Below are 23,818 nucleotides of genomic sequence, written 5' to 3' on the forward strand. Positions count from 1 at the left end.
GTTGATTAAACTGATACATCTGCAGCTGGCCTCTTAGAAGTTCTGTTCATTGTCTCATAATACTCTGACTTCAGATGAGTGTTAGTCAAACACTCAATTGCTGTGTTAATAATTATTATATTAATAAGGTAAGCATTGAGCTTCTATTTCATCAAGTATTTCTATGTAAGCTTTCTTATATTTGTTACTTTTAATAACAACCATTTTTCACATTTTCAAACCCTTATACTCAGTACAGCAGATGTTACAGTTTGAGAGAGATTTTTTTTGAGCCAAGGCAAGAGGTCAAAGGATTGCTCCGCTCCGGTTCAGAAGGGCCCACGACCTGCCAATTTCTCTAAATGTTTCTCATTTAAACTGCAGTCAAAAGCCACATTGTTCTCCCACCTTGGAGCGGTGATAAAAATGAGTTTTCTTAAAGTGAAAGAGGATCACTGTTGTTGTTAAACCAAATACTTGTCATACATGTCAGGGTGAGGTCAAATGTTTTGTTTTTTTTCCTGTCAGGCAGAGAACCCCAGCATTTGTGTTTCAATTAGCTTACATTGTGCTTCTAGTTCTATTTTCCAACACTATGGCAGATCATATAGTCAACTTAAAGGAATCTTACTAAACATCTTAATCTAGTTAAAATGTTACATTTGTATTGAGCACATTTTTTCCCCGTGCCTTTAAGTGTATTTAATAAAAGAAGCTCCTTTACGTTTTTGTTCTAGCAGTGATTAGTGAAGTTCTTAAACCCTAAAATAAAACATTGGAGCTGAAACTCCATCTTAAATGAAATTAAAACTTGATTTCTGAACAGATTTGAGGAACAACAGCTGAGATATTCTGAGAAACCAGGAATGGTTTATGGCATGTCATGTGGTGTGAGTGTTTTGGTTTATGACTCATGGATGGGTTCATAGAGAGGTCCTTGTCAGTTACATGATGGCACACTGGGTGGCTCCACAGCAATCCTTGATGATGGCTGCTCCTGACTTGGTGATGGATGGTTTGTTGGGAGGCAGCTCCAAGATTTGTCTCTTGGGCTTTGGAGGATCTTGTCATAAAGAAAGAGCAGAAGAGATCAGGTAAGAGTGAGACATTCTCTACTACGCTCTGGCTGTTTCTTGTGCATCACTTCAAATGTTGTGACTCACTTTGTGTGACTTTGAGCTTTTTCTCCAGAGGCATCAGCTTCAGTCTGAGGAACTCGGCCATCTCTTTGTCTTCCTCTCTCTCCCTGAGAAGAAGATGACACACAATCACTTCTCAACTTGAAAAATTGTACATTTTTTACATCAAACATTTGTTTGCCAGATGAGCCTCTGCACTGCTTTTAGCAATATCTTTCTGTCAGCCCACAAGTCCAGAGTGATTAGTTCAGACATTAATGGTCACCAGAGGGTGAATCTCAATGATTTTGGTGATCTCCTGACTTTTACTATAGCACTGATGATCATGTGTTTGGTAAAATGGATTGAAAAATTATTGGACAGTGTCATCAGATTTCAGGATAAATAGTCATAACTTGGCGATACCTTCATTTCTACATGAACACCATCTACAGGTCAAAATGTTTTGTCTAATCCAGCGCTTCAAACATGACTTTTAATCTTTTTAAAAGACAGTCTTTCTGGAAAAACTGCCTCCTTACCTGTCATGATAAAGAAAGAGAAAACAAGACTAGGGCTATAGGTGGCCTTGATGATAAAGAATTATAATGATGTTAACATTTTTCTGTTTTAAAAGATAAAAATGATCCATTCTTTAAAGTCTATGTGACGGACCAATCACTTGACATTGCTTATATAATTGTGACTTTTGATCCAACGATTCTAAACCAGCTTTGAATTGACATCTTTTAAGTTCATATCTATCAGAAAATGATCTCTGGGTTGCACTGTGTAACTAATCTGTGGGAGCAGAGGAGGAGGAAGCAGAGAATGACGATACAAAGCTACAGTTATCAGTCTTCCTCCCACACACACACACACACACACACACACAGGCATTACTGTGATGATCAAGCGACTGTCCTCTGCATTCAGTAATGATCACATTTACTCTAATGAGTCTCTTTCCTGCTGTTTCTCTTTCCTCAATCAAATACAGAAATAAATGGTGAGTAGATTCAACACTGTCTGAGTAAAATAAAAGTAAAGCTCTCCCCTGTATAAACTGTGCCTGGATGTGTGAGGGCTCTACCTTAATCTCTCCACCTCAGCGTCATCAACCAGGAAATCCCTCTTCTGCACCAGTTTATGGATTTTCAGGATCAGCTCCTCTTCCCGCTGCTGGTGCTTCTTGTTTTTTTCTTTCTCTGGGGAAATGGAAGTAATAAGAAAAGTGATAAATAAAAACATTGATGGCTTGAGGGGAAAGCAGATGTAGCTAAAACCCTAATATTATTGTTCTTACATGAAATAGAAATGCAGGTTTTGTGCATTAAGTTAGTTTTCTTTCAACTAACAGAGACAAGCTGACCTTACAGCAGAGTTAGCTGGTTCTTAATCACTAAGTGATATCATCAGGAAGACCTTAAGTCTTCCCACATGTATAATTTATAACAGACTTAATTATTCAAATGCTTGAGGGTTCTATTTTTGCATTCGCAGTAAGCGATCTGTAAACACAAAATCAACGGTTCTGTCTCTCTTTCCTAACCTTCACACCCCAAAACACAGCAAGAGAAACACATGAACAGCCACAGCCAACAAAGTTCCCAACACACACACACACACACACACACACACACAGAACACTGCAAAGGTAGGATGTCTGGCAGTGTTTGTTTCTAGGCTAGGTGAGGAAAAGGGTTTGAAAAAACGACTGCAAACATCAGCTCTTTTCTACCATCCAGAAACAGTGCAGCAGTGCAGTAACAGTGTGTATCCTCCTGAGGGCAAAGCAATTAGAGGGGCGCATGGCTACAACGAATAAATCTTGATGTCAGAAGAGCAGGAAAGACACCAGAGTCTTTTTATTATGTGAATCATTGCTGGAGTTAAGTAAAGCAGTGCAAGAACTGCACAAAATTGCACATGATGCAGCACCAGCTCATGGGAATGTCAGTGAGGGACAGTTTGGTGTCACAGTATGCAGTTTGTGTGCACAGTTATCCCAAATTAAAGAGAGTGGACAAAACTGTAAGCAGGCTTCACAATAATGCAAGATAATGTCCTCTGGATTTATTGGATGCATCTTCACCCAAACCGTGATCTTTTCCTAAACTTAACCTAAGTTTTGGTTTCTCAATGAAACCAAGTCCTTTGCTACATAAACATGACCAACTGAGTGGTCAATGATGTGGGGAGATCAAAGGTGGGTGGATTTCAGGGCACCAACACTTCATGGTAAGGTTGAGTAGAAGACAGTGGTAGGGGCTAAAAAGATCAAATATGAGGCCACAAGCCAATCACAGCACAGTACTAGCAGTCAATTACAGGACAGGCCTATTAGCAATTTTTTTTTTTAAACTATATTTGATAAGAATAAGAAAAATAAAGAAATAAAAAGACAAATAATAAAAACAATATTCATATAAAGAAATAGTAATCTTTAAAAAAAACCCTGTATAAACGATATAAATGAAAAATATTTTTCCATAATAACTAAGCTTTTCTTTATGTCCTGTTATTTTTCAACATGTGTTATGTGCTTTTTTTAAATTTTATTTGTCTTATTTTGTAAAATCATCTAAGCTTTTATGCATTTATCTTGACATTTCTTCAATGATCAAATGTATTGTTTAATTCATTCCTCTTTTTATCACCACTTTTTTTTTTCTTATGGCACTTGTATGGTGCCATAAAAACTACAAGATACCCTTAAGATAAATGTTACTGTGTGGCTGATAACGGAGGAAGCTCTCTGACTTTATTCTACTGATACAAGTGTTAAACGTCATTTTTGCTTTAGTCAGTAAGTATTCTGTCATTGATGCATTTGCTATAATTCCTGCAAAGGTATTAAGGATTGCCAGCTTTCTTTTTCTGTATCTGGAGCAGGTGGAGTTGGGGGGTTTCACTGAAGGGATTCATGACCTCACTATTTTTAAAACAAATCAACACCACAAATTAAGCCGACAGACATTACTAGAGGCAAAAAAATTCCTTTGTGGCAAAATTTAGTAAAACAAAAGCTTCATAATAAAAGTATTTACTACAGGGGTTGTTGTTACATTATCAAGTTTTTATTTTTTGTACTTTTTTCTGTCTTGTCACACCTTTTTACAGGGTTAAAAATAACGCCCTTTGATTGACAGGTCACTGGTTTGTCTCAAATAACAGCTGCTGATCATCCATGTCTCGTGTGTGTGTGTGTGTGTGTGTGTGTGTGTGTGTGTGTGTGTGTGTGTGTGTGTGTGTGTTTGTGTGTGTGTGTGTGTGTGTGTGTGTGTGTGTGTGTGTGTGTGTGTGTGTGTGTGTGTGTGTGTGTTTGTGTGTGTGTGTGTGTTTGTGTGTGTGTGTGTGTGTGTGTGTGTGTGTGTGTGTGTGTGTGTGTGGTAGTGTACTGTATTACTGTATATGTCCTTGAACACGACACCGGCCCCTCCTGCTCACAGACTCTAACACAGGATGTAAATAATCAGAGGAGTGTGTTTTGTGTGTCCTGTTGCCATGTGGCTCTTTGATGCAGAGCTTCATGAGTGTGTTACTATGTATAATGCATCTGACGTCAGTGAGCCACTTCAGCACATCCTCTCTGCATTTTAGATGGAGAAAAAACTGGAACTGAATGAGGACTTAAACCAATATTTGATTTTTTTTTTTTACTTTGCCTCAAACACAGCACAAAAACACCTGGGGAGGCCAAACGAGTGTTTATTGAAATTCATTTTGGACACATTGCCAGGAAAGCTTCCCTCATCTGATTTTGCTTTCAAAGTGATGATGCATGTGTGTTTGTGTGTGTATGGTTATCTCTCCCTCATAACTCCAGCAAGCGTCTGAGACTAACAATCAATCCTGCATAGTTTAGCGTAATGACACTTCCTATAAATCACTGTGACGTCTGCTGAGCTTATGGGACTCTGGCGGGCTGCAGGCAGAAGCACTTTCTGCCAAGAGTCCAAACAGGGATCATTGCACAATTTTTGCACACAAAGGATAAAAAAATAAATAAAAAAAAAAGATTCTGGGTGTTTTTTTCCTGATACACCTACAGCTACTTTTCCTTATGTTGACAGAAGACAGAAGGTGTGTGAATATGTGTTTGCACTGTACCTGGTACTGTCACAATCTGCCTCAGCTCCTGCTTTAAACTCATGATGTCTTTGCAGAGCTGAATGTCATCCATCCTGGATAAAAACGAGAAAGAAAGACAAACAGTAAATCACTGGTTTCCATCAGATTAAAAAATGACAGATTTTGTTCGCTGCTTCCACTTCCACTTGAGCTGATGTTGGGCAGACTTATACTGTTTAGTAAACCCAGGAAGAAGGGAAGAATCTGCAGGATGAAACTATACAATTATTTTAAAATCATATGTCTGATGCATATTCAATGTCTCAAGGGAAAAATGATCTTGAAAGTAAAGAGAGATTATCCCTTTCATATGAAGAACACATGAAGCAACTAGGTCTGGGAGAAAAAGATTATGTGATTGGATATGTTTTAATTTTGTCATTCTAAGGCTTACAAAAGAAATGATTGGTCTTACATGCTGTCACTTCACATGAGTCTCTATACTTCCAAATAAACAAGCTTTAGGTTTAAACCCCTCCCTCGTGCATGTTGCTATGGTTACTCCATCAGCACTGAAGAGTTTGGTTGAGTCCTATCTCCTTAATGGGGAGGAAGGAGTTTCTGCTTACCATGTTATTGACCTGGATTTGAGGATGTTAAAAGATATAAATGTTTACACTAGTTAGTCATCTCTGTAATAAAATAGTCTATTTGAAACCTTTCCAGATTTCAAATGTATGACCTATATCTAATATACCGATAGCAAAGAGGCTATGTAAGGAAGATTAATAGTTGGAAAATACTAATAAATGCATTCTAAATTAGAGAAAACTAAACCAATCAAATGCCAATCAAACCCTCAGGTTTAGTTTTATTCATCAATAATGCCATTATTGATGAATAAACAGGTTAATTGATTAATCAACTACTAATGGTTGTGCATTCCCTTCATAGCAAATTGAAAAATTAATTAATAGACAAATCTTTTTCACACTTCCCTGGGCTGCGCTGTAAAATCCACTCTGAATGTGTCATTAGGAACTCACAGCCTCAGGCTCAGATGTGTTTTACACCAGGAGTGTGCACAGAATTAAAACATGCAACATAAATCCATCCACGCTGCTCTGTGAGCCTCCTGCAGCCCCGATATGTCACCCACACGGCCTCAACATTTTCCCCTCGTCTTCCCTAAATCCAAGTCTCTGTCTCTCTCTGCGGAGCACTGACAGCTACCACGGACTTAATTCTCCCTGTGATAGATCAGGCCGGTGACTCATCCATAGCCTCCTCCTCCTCCTCCCTCTGTGTTTAGCACTGTTGCTCCGTTTTACACCTCCCCCTTTTTCTTCTCTCACCCTTGACCCCTCCCTTCAGCTTCTTCCACTCCATCTGTCTGTTTCTCTCCCTCATTCTGTTTTGTGTTTCACTTTCCAGTGAAATATGTATTTCAGCAGCTTCTGCTCTCTGATGATCCATCTGTGCGTATACATGCGAGTGTGTTTATTCTACGTCTTGAGCCACACAGAGCCTGACAACAGAGACGTAAGCAATAAGCAGTAGCAGCCTAATGAAGCTTTTCATGAAGGCGTGTGAACTAACATTAGCAACTGTGTGAATTCCCGAAGATGTGTATCGGCTTCAGCCCACTTCTCAGGCGTCACACTGCAGATGTTAGGTGTGTAATGACCCTGAAGAAGCACTGCTCAGTTCAGTGGTGTACAGTGATAATTTCATGCAGTCTTGATTCTGAAAAGTAAACAGTGCAGAGAGGGGCTTGCGTTCCTCTTTTAAAACAGTTTATGAATGTGCAATATTTAGCATTTTATATAAAGCTAAGTTGTATTTTTTTCATCTTGTGTGTGTAACAAAAAAGCAAACACTTTATAACAACAATGGCAAGTGATGGTGTCAGATAAAGCAAACATTAAATGACAGAATGCTGTGATCTCTTGTGTAAAGTTCCTATATGCTCATATTCTATATAATTCAGCTAAATAAAATGTATATATTAGTTGTTGGCATTCAACTTTTAAAATACATTGAAGAACTTTTGGTCAGATTGTTCTAAGGTGTTGGAAATAATCGTTAGCTCCAGTCTTAGCCTGTATTCGGTTATAGGAAAAGACCCCAGAATGCTACATTTCCAAATAAAGTATTATACTCTGTGTTTTGATTCTTTCTGATTCATCCACCATGTTTTTATTTTGCTCAAAAAATGCAGACAGGGGTGCTGGTGGCGCAGTGGTTAGTGCGCGCGCCCCATGTATGGAGGCTATATTCCTCAAAGCGGGCGGCAGAGGTTCGAATCCAGCCTGTGGCTCCTTTCCCACAGGTCATTCCCTACTCTCTCTCTCCCTGATTTCCAGCTCTATCTACCGTCCTATCTCTCCATTAAAGGCACAAAAAGACCAAAAATAAATCTTTAAAAAAAAATATGCAGACACAACATTCCTAAGAAAAAGACAGCAAGGGAAGGGTTCAGTCAGAGAGGATTTAGCATGTCATCCCAAACATCTCTCCATATTCCTCGAAGCTAATGTTGATGAGGACACAATGAGTTCATCACGATGACTCATTCAGCTGCTATTGGCATGTCCAGCCCTCTGCATAATCAATGGGAAAATGTCTGCCTCTCTCAGTATTCCACCACCATATAGTTATATCACAGGAGACACACTTTTCAGTGCGTCATGAGAGTGTCCACTGTGCCATGGCAACCTAGAGGACCTGATTATCAGCTCAAGGGCAGCAGTATGACGTGTTCAATCTTTGCAACACTCTTTTAAGTTTCATTTTACCAAAATGCAAAATTCAAAGTTCAGGAACTCACATGAAGCGCAGCTCCGACTCTCGGCGTACCAGGACCTCTCGCAGGCGCTGGATACGAGTCATCTCTACCTCGAGCTCCTCTGGAGCCATGGTGCTCTCTGCCATGGACACGTCTGAATGACCTGAGGTGACAGAGATGAGAAAAAATGTATAAGGAGGGATACAAATGTTAAAGAAAAGGGAGACTTTAAAGCAGGAGACGGGGCGCCAATAACCCAGCGGACCACATGCTATAGTCCACGCCGCAGCGTCTGTGGGTTCCAATCCGACCTCGGACCTTTGCTGACCTATGCAAATATATATACTGTATATATATGTATAGATATAACGTCTTATTTTTTAAGGGGGTTTAAATAACAGAGACATAACTACACATGACCAAATTACAGATTCCTAAGTCACATTCGATTCTCATTTGAGATATTAGTCCTTATCTTTTTATGGCATATACTTTCAAATGCTCCTTATTTCTAGTTCTTGATCGTCTTTCTCTTGGTGTCACATTCTTGACTCACAAATGTATCACCTCGTCATCCCATGACATTGCAACTGACAGCAGCCAGGAAAGTGCTATTTACAAAGAAAGCGGCATGTGTTGACGAGAGATGTGGTGAAGTCACAGCAGTGCTGCAGGCGCAAATGATTGTTTTCCATCAAGAGGCTTCAATAGCTGATGATGTGGAAAAAGTGTGTGACATTAAGATCAGAAAAGCAAGAATTCAGTATGTAATACAGGAACTCCAAGATCCATTTTTCCAAGGAGAATGTTAGTGTGAAGCTCCTCGCATGGATCAATAAGCAGCTGTGGCTTCTTGCTGATTTGGTTGTTCCAACTTTGACCACTGACCTCACGCTGTCTGCATCAACCACTAAACACTTACTACACTGATCAAACACTTACCAATCTGGTCAAACACTTTGCTACATCGATTGTAAATGCTGAAGTTTTTGCAACAGGCAGACCTTTAAAACACCTTGCAACATACAAGCAATAGTGCTGGCAGATCATGATTTGTTTGTACAAATATCCTCCACTGATTAACAAGGTCAAAGATAAGCAGGTTTTACTGATTTTCTTCATTTCAAGATCCTGGTAGAGTTCAGTTGGTCAACATACGTGTGACATTCAAAACAATTTTAAAATCTAATGTGGCTCTGTAAGGATCTTTACCAAGTTTGAGATAATACTGAAACTGAGATGACGTTAGGGTTATCTCACTGCTTGTAATTACACTTTTTTAAAGTGATAACCGGTTTTTAAAAACTGGGGTTCTGGTGTTTGAAAGACAAAGCAGTTGGATTAATGGAAGTGTAAGATTCAGGGTTTTGGGCGTAACCCATCCAATGCTTAAATATCTTTGCCTCGACTGACGTGATAAACTGTTCATATCACACACCGTCTAAGGTAATGTCTTCAAAGTCTCTTTTCATCCTCACAAACAGCCACATACTCAAAGATAGCATTTGATAGGCAGAATGCTATCAAAAAAACAAACACTATTTAATCTTAAATCCGGAGCTGTTGAATATAATCCACAACATGACACACATCATTAGAGGTCTGGATCAGCTCCTCGTCCTCCTGCAGAAACATAAACTGTAGTTTGTGACTGTGTTACTTCTCCTGGCTGCTTGCTGAGGACAGAGCTGACTCACCACAGCAGACAGAAGTCTGCACAGTAGGGCTCACTTTGTTTGTGCATCACTGATATTGAATCATCACCCGAACTTGTCTGCTGACAAAAGACGCTGACGCCGAAATCAAACTTTATGTCACAGACCTGTAACACGATGCAAAACACAGCAGGAGCTTAAGCTTAACAATTTAAGTGTTTTTCTGTATCCCCTTTGATTCTTTGTATGTCTCTTTTCACCCTTCTCTGTGTTACCCAGCCATGTGAGCGCCATCAATAAGACCAAGCTGCATTGAGTCTGGTGTGAAAAGAGAATGTCTTAACAGCTCCCTCTGATCTGAACGAGCTGCTCACACATACGCACACACATTTACAAGAGATGAACAGCATTGATACTTTCTAATTAAAAGCAGCTAGTCCACCAGGGACAGGTGAGGTTATCTCCTCAGTTTCAAGCCAACACAAGAAACACTGCTCCAAACATCACTTGCAAATGTAAACCAGCGTCCTTACAAGCATAATTAATCATCTTAAATTAGCCCTGTTTCATTTAAACAACACTAAACAAACACCACTGCACTAGTGGATGATGCTTTAATGAGGATTAAGCCTGGAGTGTCTGTATCATGCCTGGTGGGACAGCCACACAGGGCTTGCCGACAGAGAGATGTCAGCATCTGTACGACACCCAATCCAGATGCCCTGACACATCCTGCAGTCACATATACAGTACACCGCTGCTGCTGATGCTGCTGTTGTTACTGCTGACTTTGAATGCCATCAAAAGACTGACCATAGACTTCATAAAACAGGCCAGATTTATCTTTGTTTTACAAAAAGAGCGATGTTTCACTCCACATTACCAATGTCTTGTTTTATGGCTGTATGTATTTGTGTTACAGAGAGAGAGAGAGAGAGAGAGAGAGAGAGAGAGAGAGAGAGTGCAATGATTAGATATGTCTAAAAATAACTGCTGATTATTTCTCTTCTTCTCTGACTTGATCTGGAAGTTTATTCACCCCCTGCACTCCAGTAATGAGTAATCCTCAGTGGTATCACCAACTAGGACACATCTTAAAAGACGTGATCACTTTGTTGCGTCCGTCAACACATGCGTCATTCAGCTCCCTCTATCACTTTTTGGATCAGAGGGCAAATAATAGAGGCATCAAATAAAATGGATCCTCTGCTAATAATGTGTATATTTTGTAGTTTTGACAGATAACTAATCCAAGAAGTAATCTGACAGAAAATGTATTACAAATTAATATGCTTATGTAAAATACAAAAAAAGAGAGATTCCAATCTCTCCAACATGAGAATTTGCTGCTGCTCTATATCACTGCAAAATGGATATATGAGGGTTTAGTAAATTGCTTGATCAAATTGCAGTTTAAGTATGTTTCAAATGTGTTATGTTGCATGTTTGGGTGGTCAACTGAGTCACCAAAACAACAATTGTTATTGCAGCCCTTTATACAATAAACATCATAGATATATGGCAAATATCAGGAAATTAAAATTAAAACTCAGTGGCTCAAAAGTTGAACATGTTCACTTTAACTGGAACTGTGTTCTTCTGCTTTTTTTGTGATATCCTCTTATAAAATCTGCATTTAAATACCATTAGTTTGATTTAGACAATGTAGAGAAATGTAGATCATGGCATTTTCTCTCTCTCAGAGCAGACCATGGGATTGACTCATACCCTCTAATGCTGCTTCTGCATAAGCTCAGACTGTAACAAACCACCACAAGTTTTCACATGCCCTGGGCTGGCTGTATTTGTTTTAGCATAGTCCTCACCCCATAATTAATTCACAAACCCGTGTGATACCGTGCATGTGGGGGGAATTTATGGGCCTTTTTTTAAGCACAAAGGCAGCGTTATTGATACATCCAAAACCTCTGTGAGTCACGCTTTAACCATTTCAATGCTATAGCTCCTCATCGGGTTTATGTACAGACTAAAACAAAGGGCGGACAAAAGGCTACTGGTGCGATAATGACATGCTATCTGTAACCAACAGACGGTAAAACAACCTCATATTTGATGCATGGCGCTAACCTTTGTCCGTTGTCCATGCAGTTTCCGACACGGCGCCGTAGCTCCTGAGCGCTCGCTCGGTGTCCGAAATAGATTTCTTCAGCTCCATATCGGTGCCCAAAGACATAAACTACAGGATATAGAGTCTTTCAACTATCTACACGTGTCCTCTCTTGTACGTCCGTCCAGATAACTCAGTTTCACCCGGTAACAAGGCTCCAGCGACCCGAGACGTAGAGCATCTTTATTCAAGCTTTCAAGCCCCTCGACGAGTGGATGGAGGTGAGGATGTAGGGAGCATGCGCAGTGCGGGCGGGGATGAGAGGACTTGGGAGACACCCACTGGCAACGACATACGTTAAAAATAACACATAGGTACACAGATACACTGAAGTTTTAGACTGACAGCCAATGTTCTACCTGGATATTCTTCATGTAGGCTATTTATTATCAATTAAGTAATGTGAAATCTAGCAGGGGGTAATTCTTTAAGCATTATCTCTCTGAAGTATCACTGGTTGTTATTTGGCAGACAGACATAACCAACTGTTAAGTGGCATGTGTTTCAACATAAAGGGGTTCTGGTTTCATTGGTAAAAATAAACGGATGCCATCTGCTTGTCTGTTTCAGATTTTTTTAAGGTGCCTCAAGCTATGTTTTTAAAGTCTTTGACGCAGGGGGAGATAGAATAAGGAAAACTAAAATGAAAATGAAAACAAAGGCTGCAGAAAAAATGTCTTCCACAGCAGTGAGGAATTTCAGAGTACAAGTTGTGCTCAATATATTCCCACAAGAGATTGAGACAGAGTTGCATTTGCATGTAAACACGGATAATACAGAATAGTATATCTGTCTCAGCAAGATCCACAGTAAATCTGACAGCATAACAGAAGCCTGCTTGTGATATTTCAATAAATAATATATGGGTCTGTTGTTAAATATAAAACATATTTTTTATTGTAATATGTCCACTACCCATGCTTCTTAGCATTTTGTACAAGTTTACTTATACCAGATTTATCTTGTGTCACTATCTCTGAAAACTGAATAAACAGGCACACATTAAATCAATTGGATGTTTTCAGTTTATTCAACAATAAATATTAATTATCTCTACCACAGTTAATGCAACTAAAGTGCAAAATGTGAGCAAATCATTTCTTCAACACAATAAAGTCAACAGCATTGATTATATTAGTTATTTGTTATATTAAAATGGGTCAATAATTGCAACAGAGTTTTCAGAGGGTGATGAAATATACCCAGTTCACTTGCTGATATGTACAAATGGTTAATTGATATGATTTCTAATTTCCAGTGTACAACATAGCTTATCAATTATAATTAGAAACAAACACTCTCCTATCTACAATAACATCAAGTAATTGAACAAATGCAATTTAAAGGTGTCTAATGAAAGGGAACAAAACATTACATATACTACAAACAGAATAGAATTATGTCAGGTTTGTGAGACTGATCAAATATATCAGTTATATACTAGTTAAAAAATATTATAGTCAATTACAGTTCAGACCAATTACTTAAAAAAAACAGAAAGAAAACATCTCTCCCCAGGTATGTCAGTGACTGACGGAAACACAGTAAATAAAAAGGCTTTTTTGTTAATAATTGCCTGAGAAATCATTTGCCCTGAACGTTTAAATTATTCAGTGAGCTCTTAAACTGACCTCTACTCCATTACAAAGTGAACTCTTGTGCCTGTCAGAGAGGTCTGACATTTACATTTCAAGCATCAACACAAGTGAGAAAAACACATGATAACGATCTAATTTAGGGGTCAAATCAACAAAATGTAAAAATGGTGCAAAGAGACAGGATTCAACAATTTGACATTGACATAAAGCATGACAAGAAGAAGGCAGCATTTCCACTTTCAATTAATTGGATGTTTGAGGAAACCTTTATGGATCAACTCATAGCGATCCTCAGTAGTATCACATTTTCACAACATTCAGATGTAAAAGGGATGAGTTTAATTCTGTAAATTAAATGTTTACTTACTGATATGTTTTAATGTTTTTGTTTTATAATTAACACTTCATTTCCTGTCTTCTCTTCTTAGCCCTTAGTGTATAAAGTACATTCCTATAAATTAATAACAGAAAGACTTATTATAGAGTCGGTTCTACACTGTCTAGAAAAGAACAGATTACAGGTCACCGTGTCCTTCTGTATTTGTATAACTGGAAGCAGACCGATAGTCCTTAGAGATCAATCACTCTGATTCAGTCACACATAACAGTATAATCACTTTTTGTAATAAAGAGCAGGTGATATTCAAATATCTTTAAATGTACCAAACGTGTTGAGGTTTTAAAACTCAAGCTAATATTGTAGCTGCCTGTACACATTGTGGACATACATATTCCCCTCTCTCACTCCAGTTTTGCATACTGATGTCAAGCATAGGAATGTGGAGCATTCAGGCAACAACGCCACTTCTGTACCAGGTAAGGAAGTCCTTACAAATCAATGCAACAACATTAAACATGGTCCAGTCAAATAATGAAACTCTGTGTTTCTAAATGAGAGAACACAAGACAGCATTTATGACACAAACAACAAGGGAACCTAACAAGAAATTCCTCATGATGACGACTTACTGTGGAATAGAGTCAGAGGACTTCATTACATTTTCTCACAGAGATGTGCTGTATAAATATCAAAAAGATATGTTAAATCCATTCCAGTTGCTGGAAACTGTTTTCTGATCCATCTTACAGCGTCATAAGGAAGCACATTCTTATTTAACCCAGTGGACTTAACTGAAGCACTGACAGTGATAGTTCAACATCAGATTCTGGCATGACTGCACTACAACAGCTGTCTGTTGTTCAGGCTTGTTCCGCTTACATCTTGTCCCCCTCCATTACACAATGACTCACTTCACTTCTGAGCAGGTTTATTTGCTACAATTGCCTCTTTGGGAGCATCCATCTTTTCCTTGGAGTTTGAGTTCTCCTTTGTGGATTCTGCTTCACTCTCTTCAGGAGGGAACAACCATGCTAAAGCAGCACCAGCTGTGCCATCACCGCTCTGACGAGAAAAGCAAAGAAAGATGGCCCATACAAACGCACAGCAGCCGGTAAAGGTGGTCCGCAAATACAGAGGCACCAACGCAAAGTTCAGAAACTAAGAGGGAAACACAAACAAGTCCATGTTAGTACACCAGTTCATAATTTAACTGTAAACTGTTTGTGCTATATTTTTGGACAATTATACTTATGCAAGTTTTGTTGTTATGTGCATTAAAGTGACTATACTCCAATGACATTATACCACAGCTGTGGTTTGGTGATAGCACAGAGATGCAGGCTCAGTACCAAATAAAATCATAGTTGACATGTGCTGATATTCAGTACAGACGCTGTACTGTAAGTGAAACTAGTTCCTCAACTTTAATGCAACTGGACTGTTGTCAAGGGAAACAAACATTTTCAAGCGCATGCTACGTTGTGTATGTCTACATGTTTCTGCACACCAGCTACTTTGTAATTTGTAAATTGATCTGATTCATCATGCAACCAGTGAAATTGTAGAGTGGCCACAGTTGCACAAAGCTGGCTGTATTTTACAGGTACCAGCTTGATCAATCAAGTCAAAGTGTTTGATTGATCAGAGTGCAGAGTGCTTTTGTCGGGTCGATATTATCTTTTTCTGTCTTGTCATGGTTTGGAAACGTCTCTGTGAAGAACTGAAACTCTCTGAACCAGATTGTGAAGTGGTCCAGTCAGCTGATTGGAGAGCAACAGCTTAGTCTAGAGACCTAGTACAAGAGACAGTTGGAGTGGATAACCAGCTCCATCCTAAACGATGAGTCCCACCCTCTTCTTCCTGCTGGACAAAGACTTTTAGTTCCAAAGTGCAGAACAAAGCGCTATAAGAGCAACTTTGTTCCAGCAGCCATTATTAAGTGGAACAAGTCGTAGGATATCTGTATGTATCATGTTTTGTTTTTGATTTGCTCTTCTTCTTTTTCCTCTTTGCTGCTTGATGTGGTTGTTAGAAGTTTCATGAAGGTCTTGTATGTAGGGACAGAGATAGCAAGCTGGGAAGATAATGGCATGCTTCTAGTTTATTATCAGTTTTAATGTTTTACGGTCTGCAACTTTTACAGATCAACTTGTCTAACAATTTTTTTATCGGAACCTGCACAATTTTGCACTTTACCCATGTACCATGCATTTGCACTTTGTATGTGTCATGTATTGTCTGTGTTTTATTAAGTATATGTGACTCTCCCTGCAGCCAAATTTACCTCCGGGTACAAATAAAGTAACCTGAACCTGAAAGACCTTTTCTGTCTTGTTATCTACCAGTAGAATATTCAGGACACGTGATACTGTATAAAGAGAAAAGTCACAGTAATGTTATATTATACTGTTCTATACATATTAGCGCTAATATAATGCCGCTTGTCCAATCAAAGTAATTGGTTGGAACTGACTGTTTTATGGGGGTGCTCTACTGGTGTACCTTTCAAACTTCGTCATACTGCAAAATACCAATACCTAGTACAGTATATATATATATATATATAATAGTGACTTTTTCATATTATAACAGCTATTGAAAAGAGCAGAAATTGTAATAGTGGAGATAATCTATACTAAAATGTCCACATATACATCCTGAAGATGTGAGCTTAAATGTAATGTGTATTAGTGTGAGTATTTGAACTTAGACTTACTTCACCGTGCATTTATTCCAAAAGTTAAGAATTAAAATTTGATATTTCATATTTACCTGCATAAAAGGCCAGAACATTAGCCCTGTCTGAAAAGAGAAACAGACACAAAGAAAATCAATCATTTGTAGACACACAAAACGTAAGTACACCTCTACAGACACAGCTGAAACCTTTGTGGACAAAAATTAACTTTCTCTTTAACTCTTTGGACTAAGAGGCATGTGATATCAGAGCTAGATAACTTCATTAGCAGAGTCCTCAGTATGGCTCTCCTAAAAGCAAATCAAAAATAATAACTTCATACTTCAACAACTTTTCATACTTAAGATTGTAGGTATACAGTGCTGTAAACTGTCTACAAATACATTGATGGAGTACAGGGTAACTGTCAGAATATATCACAGATGTCACTATATTTCAGTGCAAGATGTTAGCAAGGGGAAAAGCCTGTGTAAGCTTCTACTCCTCACTTTATAAGTGTTCAGGAATTTTTCTCTCCAGTCTTCCGTTATGTCATCTTTGCCCTCCAAGAAGCTGACACCTGGGTGACAAACAAAAAGGACGTCAGTTCACTCTGTGACTGTCAACTGGAAATTGATTGAATGAGAATGAGAATGAGAATGAAAAGTATATTTACACATACACATGTGAATAGACTGTCTAGACCCCATGAACACAGTTTGTATGTATTTCTTATACATGATGAGGAAGAATGATCACTTTGGTAATATGTCATGACATGATTTAAAAAGCTAGTGGCAAAACAAACTGTAAACAGTCTCTTCAAGTAGCCTACAAAAACACAATGTATTATTATAATGTGTTTCTGATTTAGGAGATATGGCCCTCTGCAATCTAATCTGCTTTTGCTGGTTTAGCCACATTCCAGTTATTGTAATTCAAAAGAAGGTTCACCTTTATCACAAACTAAAGCTTTTATCACTTTAAATGATAGAAAATGTTCAGAAAGCATTTAAGTCACTAACCAAAACCCCCCATTTAGATTAGATTACATTAGATTCAACTTTATTGTCATTGTGAAGAGTACAAGTACAGAGACAACGAAATGTATTTGGCGTTCTATGGTTCTAACCAAGAAAGTGCAAAAGAGCAACAAAGGTGCAGTACAAACATGAATAGGCATAAAGTGCAATATGGTAGTAAGGTATGGTAAACTGGTGCAGAGGATACAGATAAGACTGGTATATTATAGAGCAGCATTGGTGGATATAAGATAGTTACAGTATGAACAATATTTACAGTATGGACATTATAAACAATCGATTCCAACATTGTCTTCAAACGGAGCCACTCTGTTAAGTCTTTCATATGACCTCCAACAGGACAACGATTGCTGATAGTAACATAGAAGCAACCGAGAGGACTTGGGTCAAGTTACGAATTGACAGACGTGAACTGTTGTTAACTATTAACTACCCGGCAGGCTTTTGACGGGATATATGGAAGCAAGGGCCGGCTGTCAGCAACCGTCCTATACGGCCCACCGACCTGTGTAGAACACGCTGGTAGCCAGGGGCGCCGCTGTAGTCTGGTCCAACAACAGCTTCCTCATCACCATCCCGGCAGAATTCCCGGGAAACCTTCGCTCCAGGAACCGCATCCAGAAGAAATTGAAGTTGCCATGGAAACTGAACGCGACCACTGCAACGTTCCGTGTGTGGCTCCAGTCCAGTTGTTCCCTGTGGGAGAACCACTGGTGGACGAAGTCCCCTCCAGCGAACAGACCGCCGTACAGAGTCACGTTGGTGACCCACGGGAAACGTCGGACATGTCTAAGAAACGCCGTTCGCATTTTTATATATCTTATGTTTCTGTAGCGTTAGCAAAATATTATACTTAGCTTTATTTTTTAGTAAAACCTAGCCAAAAATTACAGGCGTCATCTCCGGGGCATCACTAATACTGAACTTTTCCCTCCAGTTACGATGAAAAATGCGTGTAAAGCTTATCAACAGTAAAGGGTAAGTCTTTCTCGCATAAAGAGCCTTAAAACGTTACACAATATAAGACAGGATACTTGCATGTCCTTCACCAACCGACACTGGACTGCGAGTCCACCGCTGCCCGTGTCCCTTCATCCTGCGTGGAATCACTACGCCCCCTTTACGTAAAAAGTCACCGCAGTGTACAGCTGAAGGGCGGAGCAAAAATGAATACCATTACCAAGCATAGTAGCTCTGAACGTTCTGGAATCCATAGTAGCTCTGGAGGTTCTGGAATCCATAGTAGCTCTGAAGGTTCTGGAATTCTCAGACTGAGATGACCGGGGTTAATGTTAAACATACGAGCAGTGTTTTTGAATGGCATCAGACAAAAAGCTGTTAAATCCTTTCTTTGGGGCAAGCTCAGTTTTACAGGGACACTGGCCCCTGTTGGCCCCTGCCTAGAACCGTATCTGATTCTACCATTTCAACAAATTATATACAAGGGTATTCGGAACTAGATTTGATTATTTACATTTATTTAGCAACAGATACAGTATCGCAAGTTGCAATAAGTTGCACTTAATGCCATTTGCACCTTGCAACCTTGAGAATAACACATGTGATGAAAGGCCTTACACAATGAATGGTGTTTTCATTTTGTTACACATAAAAAGTAAAACCATATTTTGTTAAATTTAACAAGAATACATACCCTCCCTTGCAGAAGATTATTGTACAATTTACAAATGCATTTTCCTGTAACATTCATAGCCCAGTATACAGCAGTATATACAACCATGATTCCAATCTCATCAGGAAGGTGCATTTAAAGACAAATATCCACTTTGTTAAACTCCTCAACAAAGCTGAATGCTAATTATTTTCCTCACATTGGTATGAACATAGTGGATAAATAAATAATAGATTCTTTATTTTTATTGGATTGAGTTCCCCACCAGTTATTAGTCCTGCACAGTAAATCATGCTCTACATTTAAGGACATGGCTTTACGTGTTTTGGCGTATTAACTTCATAATACAGAGATATAAGCATATTTCTTAATTCATTTCAAATGTCACAGAAGGTTTGCATTAACAACATTAACCAAGTGATTAAAACTACAAAGGCAATTTGATGTTAGAAGTTAGAATTATGGATGTTTGCTTAATAAAATGATTGATGGAAGCATGCAACATTAATAGCAGATAGAAAAAAATGTTTGTAGTTTTTTTGTTATTGCTAAAAATGATACATAATGATTGCTATGACCTTTGAACAGGGTATAAGACAACAATGTTTTTTTTTGTCTTTCTATAGTGAGAAAAGAGTAGTAGGTCACTAACCTAGACTAAAGTCGATGATATAAATGGAGACACCACCTTACAAGAGTAGAAAAAACTAACTATGACAAAACTGAACTGAATCCCTTATACTTCCTCAACTCTTCCAACTTGACCAGCAAGACAAGTCAGGAAAGCCACACAATATACACACGATCAAGCGGGCATTTCCCTCCACGTTAAGACACGATGAACAAAATCAGACACTGGGTGGATGGGTCACAGTGTATCCATTGAACTGAGAGGCAAAAATAGGTATGTTCCATGTTAAGGTTGAGTGAAAGAAAGCAGTTAGGGCTGTGCTCTATGACGGGCCAACCCTCTCCCAGTCCCCCCTCTCAGTCCTGTGGTAGAACTGTGGCTGACCGCCAGGGAACAGGCTATCAGAGCTGGGGTGTTCTAAGAGGAACTGGATGGTGGACTTCATGTGCTGGACAAAGTGTGGTGGCTCAGCCATCGGAGAGGTTGACAGGTACTGTGCAGGAGAGAGAAACAACAAAGTAAATGGATGTATCACTCCTGCTACACGTTTTGGGAGGAAACAGAGGCCCTTAATGAAGCATGAAGAGGAAGAATATCACAGGATTAAGTAGATCACATATATGGTTGTGTGTTTTTCTATAATTTACTGTACCTTTAAAATTGTGTCATCATTTTGTGACAACCAGAAGGCAATATCCAGATTTGGAGACCACTTGCAAGGGCCTATTTTAACAATTCCTTGACTTGAGTCATATATGTCAGCCATCTGCGAGGTAAAAAAACCAAACAGTTAACGATCATTTCTAAAATAAATTAAAAAAAACTTGCACTCATATTTCTATATTTTCCCTGCCAGACTGACAAAATAAAATCTCTATTTTAAATGGAATTAAAGAGAGTGTAATCCTTAGAGTTTTAACATACACAAAAATGACGAACATTTCAAATATATCACATACAGTATATATTGGCCAGGACACTCGTGTAAATGAGATTCTTATCTCAATGAGGTTCTCCTTGTTCTTTTATAACTCAGGCCATCAACTCAGACCATCAAAAGACTGAACTCCAGTGATGACTGATGAGTTTTATTTTGTTTAAATGATGGTTAAATTAAATTAAAGATGGACATTTTTATACATTAAGTTTCCTGTTGTTAGCTGATGAACTCTTGTATTTATTCTTGTTCATGGTGTATGTTGTTTCTATTGTCAATGTGCCTGCGTTTTCTATAGGTTTGTTGTTTTCACCTGCTGCAAACCAAATTTCCCCTCGGGGACAATAAAGTTGAAGTTGAAGTTCACCTGGTTAAATAAGAAAAGAAAATAACAAAAACATTTGATATATTATTGCACCTGTCCCCCGGTGAAGGTCCTTGCTGAACGCAACTGTTCTGCCGGTCCTTTATGGGAGAGCGCTGAAGGAAACACATCCCCTGTTTTGACATTCACACCTGTGCAGAAACAGACATAGAGAAAATAAATATAAGATGTCATATGCCATGAAAACGGTCCACCTTTTACTCTATGGTCCACTCATCACTTACCTATTCCATACACAACAGGCCTATGTGTTCCATCAACAATAATGTCGTTCAGTTCTATGAAAACAGAAAAAAGACGTGTTAAATGGTTACAGGCACGAGCAGAACATTCAATAACTGTTCAATAGAAGAAGAAGAAAACAGTGAATAGATGTATGAAAGTTACCTGTGACGCAGCATGTTTCCAGATGAATATCTTCTTTCTGTTTCTGGAACGCTGCTGTAAAGTCAATGTATTTTTTTTACAAAGTTCAAATGCTGACAGGATGATTTCAGTAAGACGTGATATAACTTAAAAGACTATACCCAGGATGCTAAGGCTGAGTTTATGGGATGTTTTTGTCTCATCATTAAATCCCCCGACAAGGTGAAGCTCAAATCTGCCAAATGGAAAACAAAGGAAACAAATAAAGTTCTCCTCTACAGAATGTGCTTTTTTCATTCTGTGTAATTTAATGTCTCATACCTGCCCTCCTTATAGACGTTACTCAGTGACGAGACAGCTTTCACTAGGAGCGGGACTTCAGACCAGGTGCTGGAACCATCACAATGAGCAAGGCAAACAGCTCCACTTCCTAATACACAAAGAAATTCAATCATGACAGATTAAAAAAATGTCAGGCATGACATATATCAGAAAAGCACATAGCATAAATCGAATAAAAAGGAACATTACCAGTGTGTCGCAGCACAACTAAATGGCAGGTGGTGGCATCATCAGATCCGATCACTGAAACACTGCCTGTGTTTGGTGCAAAAACAGCATTTATTTATATTGATAAAAAAATACTTATCCTAAAGTTCGAATTTCAGGATTTTGTAACAAACCATCCATTCAAGAGTTCCCCCTCCAGAATGCTTAATTTTGTCTACATTCAACTGATCCTTAGCTTTGATAGCAGTAAGCAGTCACTGTGCAGGAATCGAGGACTTACAGTTCTAAACAGTGCTTTGGACAAGGGCCCTGACTGAAGACTTAACCTAGCACAGTGGAGAGACCAAAGTGATTTCAACTGTGGTTTTTGTGATAGAAGATTGGAGTCCACACTTTTTTTCTTCAAAAACTCTATATATAGTTTGATATTTTAATAAATTCTTAAGGTTCTTCTGAAAATTGGAGAACATCTGCTGGGTCAAAAATATAATATAGTATTTGGTCGATGTCCCTTTGCAACACATATTACCCTGACTGGCTTAGCATTTTCTAATTCAATGAAGATCTGCTTTTTGGAGGTTCTTGGATTTCGCCCACCCTGAACACTTTTGTTTTCCTCGCAGCAACTGATCGCTTGAGTTGTTCCTGATTATGTCTGTTTGTACATTATGTACCCTTAAAAACAGCTTGTACATAATAACTTGAAAACTTGAGACCCGTAGCTGCTTTGAGATGGCTCAAAGTGCCAATCGTACCCTCAAAACAGAAGATAAGGGTCCATTCTATCAAGCAAACTTTAGAGGCACAACATCCTAGATCAACAAAATCAATAATTAAAGCTGCTGCATTTATTATATATATCATTTATTTTTTACACAGGGGATTTTGTCATGTGCATTTTTCCATTGTCTGTCCAGAAGACCAATAATATATTTAAAGAAATGGCAAAATACATTTAGTTTATTTTATTAAAAAGAAGTGTTTGTTCAATTTGATACTGAGTTGTAGAAATCAATACAACTAAGGACTGCCATGATACACACTTTTTCTTTTTAAGTGCATGCAACATTTGGACCACAACTTTGTGTGAATATTTATGTATGTTTGTATATTGAGAACAAAAGGTTGATGATGTATTGTAATCATTAGGCTTTACTCACTGTCTGATGGTGTTGTTGCAGCAAACTCTCTTTGTTGGACATACAAGAAGCAGGTTGGGTCGACATCAACAAGTGGCCTGGACCGAAACGTTCTTGCATTTTCCTGTGACAAATAAGTAATAATGTTTTCTTTAAAACAACAACAACAAGGGAATGTATCCAACACTTATCTATTTGTCCTACACCATCAGCCTATGATATCAATCAGGGTTAGGCATAGACTGTCAGGTTTATACAGACTGTATATGTTCTTTTTTAATAGAGATTTAAAAACTAACACTATTATAACCTTGTGTCCATTTTCCACAAAGGCTACACCTGTGTCAATTCATGTATTACATGTCGTTAGCCAACAACAACAACAACAACACTTAATCGAAAACAATAATCGAAGTTCAAGGCTATTGTAAAATGATTATGAACAGAAAGGACCACTGAAGTGGGGATGGCAGCTAGCTGAAGGAGCTATATTTAACCCTCCTCTCAGGAAACAAACCTTTAAATGTGGATATTTGTCGAACAGTTCCGCTGTAGAGTTAATGCGGCCCAGTCCTCTGTTTTGAATAAACAAAGGCATTTTTTTTCTAAAACTACACGATTTACCCTTTAAAATCAACTCGTTAACATAATAGTACTTCCGTTAAGTCCAGTAACTTCATATTTTCATCATGCCATAAGTTGCATACAGTGTAGCCGTAAAGCCCTCTGAGCTTCCTGCAAGACTTTCTTCTTCTACTAGTTCACAGAGACACCGCTTCTGTCATGTCGCCATCTACTGTTAAAACACACACACGGG

General features: G+C 38.6%; 2 protein-coding genes across 2 annotated transcripts; both read right to left on the reverse strand.

Moving 5' to 3' along the window:
* Positions 1–275: 275 nt before the first annotated feature.
* Positions 276–18,497, reverse strand: LOC132954143 (uncharacterized). The gene is made up of 10 exons (XM_061026623.1): positions 17,906–18,497; positions 16,867–16,937; positions 16,453–16,482; positions 14,596–14,838; positions 11,703–11,811; positions 8,002–8,122; positions 5,211–5,284; positions 2,191–2,305; positions 1,143–1,225; positions 276–1,042 (listed from the first exon to the last, which is right to left on the reverse strand). The coding sequence occupies exons 1-10, from the start codon at positions 18,207–18,209 to the stop codon at positions 924–926; spliced, it is 1,269 nt and encodes a 422-aa protein (XP_060882606.1). The 5' UTR covers positions 18,210–18,497; the 3' UTR covers positions 276–923.
* Positions 18,498–18,857: 360 nt separating this feature from the next.
* ntan1 (N-terminal asparagine amidase) lies at positions 18,858–23,742 on the reverse strand. The gene is made up of 10 exons (XM_061051487.1): positions 23,519–23,742; positions 23,023–23,125; positions 21,884–21,949; positions 21,674–21,782; positions 21,514–21,587; positions 21,374–21,427; positions 21,211–21,264; positions 21,020–21,117; positions 20,317–20,430; positions 18,858–20,157 (listed from the first exon to the last, which is right to left on the reverse strand). Exons 1-10 carry the CDS (start codon positions 23,597–23,599, stop codon positions 19,987–19,989), a joined length of 924 nt encoding a protein of 307 aa, XP_060907470.1. The 5' UTR covers positions 23,600–23,742; the 3' UTR covers positions 18,858–19,986.
* Positions 23,743–23,818: the final 76 nt, after the last annotated feature.

This window comes from Labrus mixtus, chromosome 2 (genome assembly GCF_963584025.1).
Source record: "Labrus mixtus chromosome 2, fLabMix1.1, whole genome shotgun sequence".
In the NCBI taxonomy this organism is placed as follows: Eukaryota; Metazoa; Chordata; class Actinopteri; order Labriformes; family Labridae; genus Labrus; species Labrus mixtus.

Bases quoted from the DNA above. Each gene is read 5' to 3' on its own strand.
- LOC132954143 (XM_061026623.1), bottom strand. From the start codon at position 18,209: ATGCGAACGGCGTTTCTTAGACATGTCCGACGTTTCCCGTGGGTCACC. The intron at 8,123-11,702 runs GTTAGCGCCATG...CTGTCACCTCAG, and splicing joins TGCATGGACAACGGACAAAG to GTCATTCAGACGTGTCCATG. The intron at 1,226-2,190 runs GTAGAGCCCTCA...TCTTCTTCTCAG, and splicing joins GCTGAGGTGGAGAGATTAAG to GGAGAGAGAGGAAGACAAAG.
- ntan1 (XM_061051487.1), bottom strand. From the start codon at position 23,599: ATGCCTTTGTTTATTCAAAACAGAGGACTGGGCCGCATTAACTCTACA. The intron at 23,126-23,518 runs GTTTGTTTCCTG...TATTTGTCACAG, and splicing joins ACAAATATCCACATTTAAAG to GAAAATGCAAGAACGTTTCG. The intron at 21,118-21,210 runs GTAAGTGATGAG...GTTTCTGCACAG, and splicing joins GCCTGTTGTGTATGGAATAG to GTGTGAATGTCAAAACAGGG.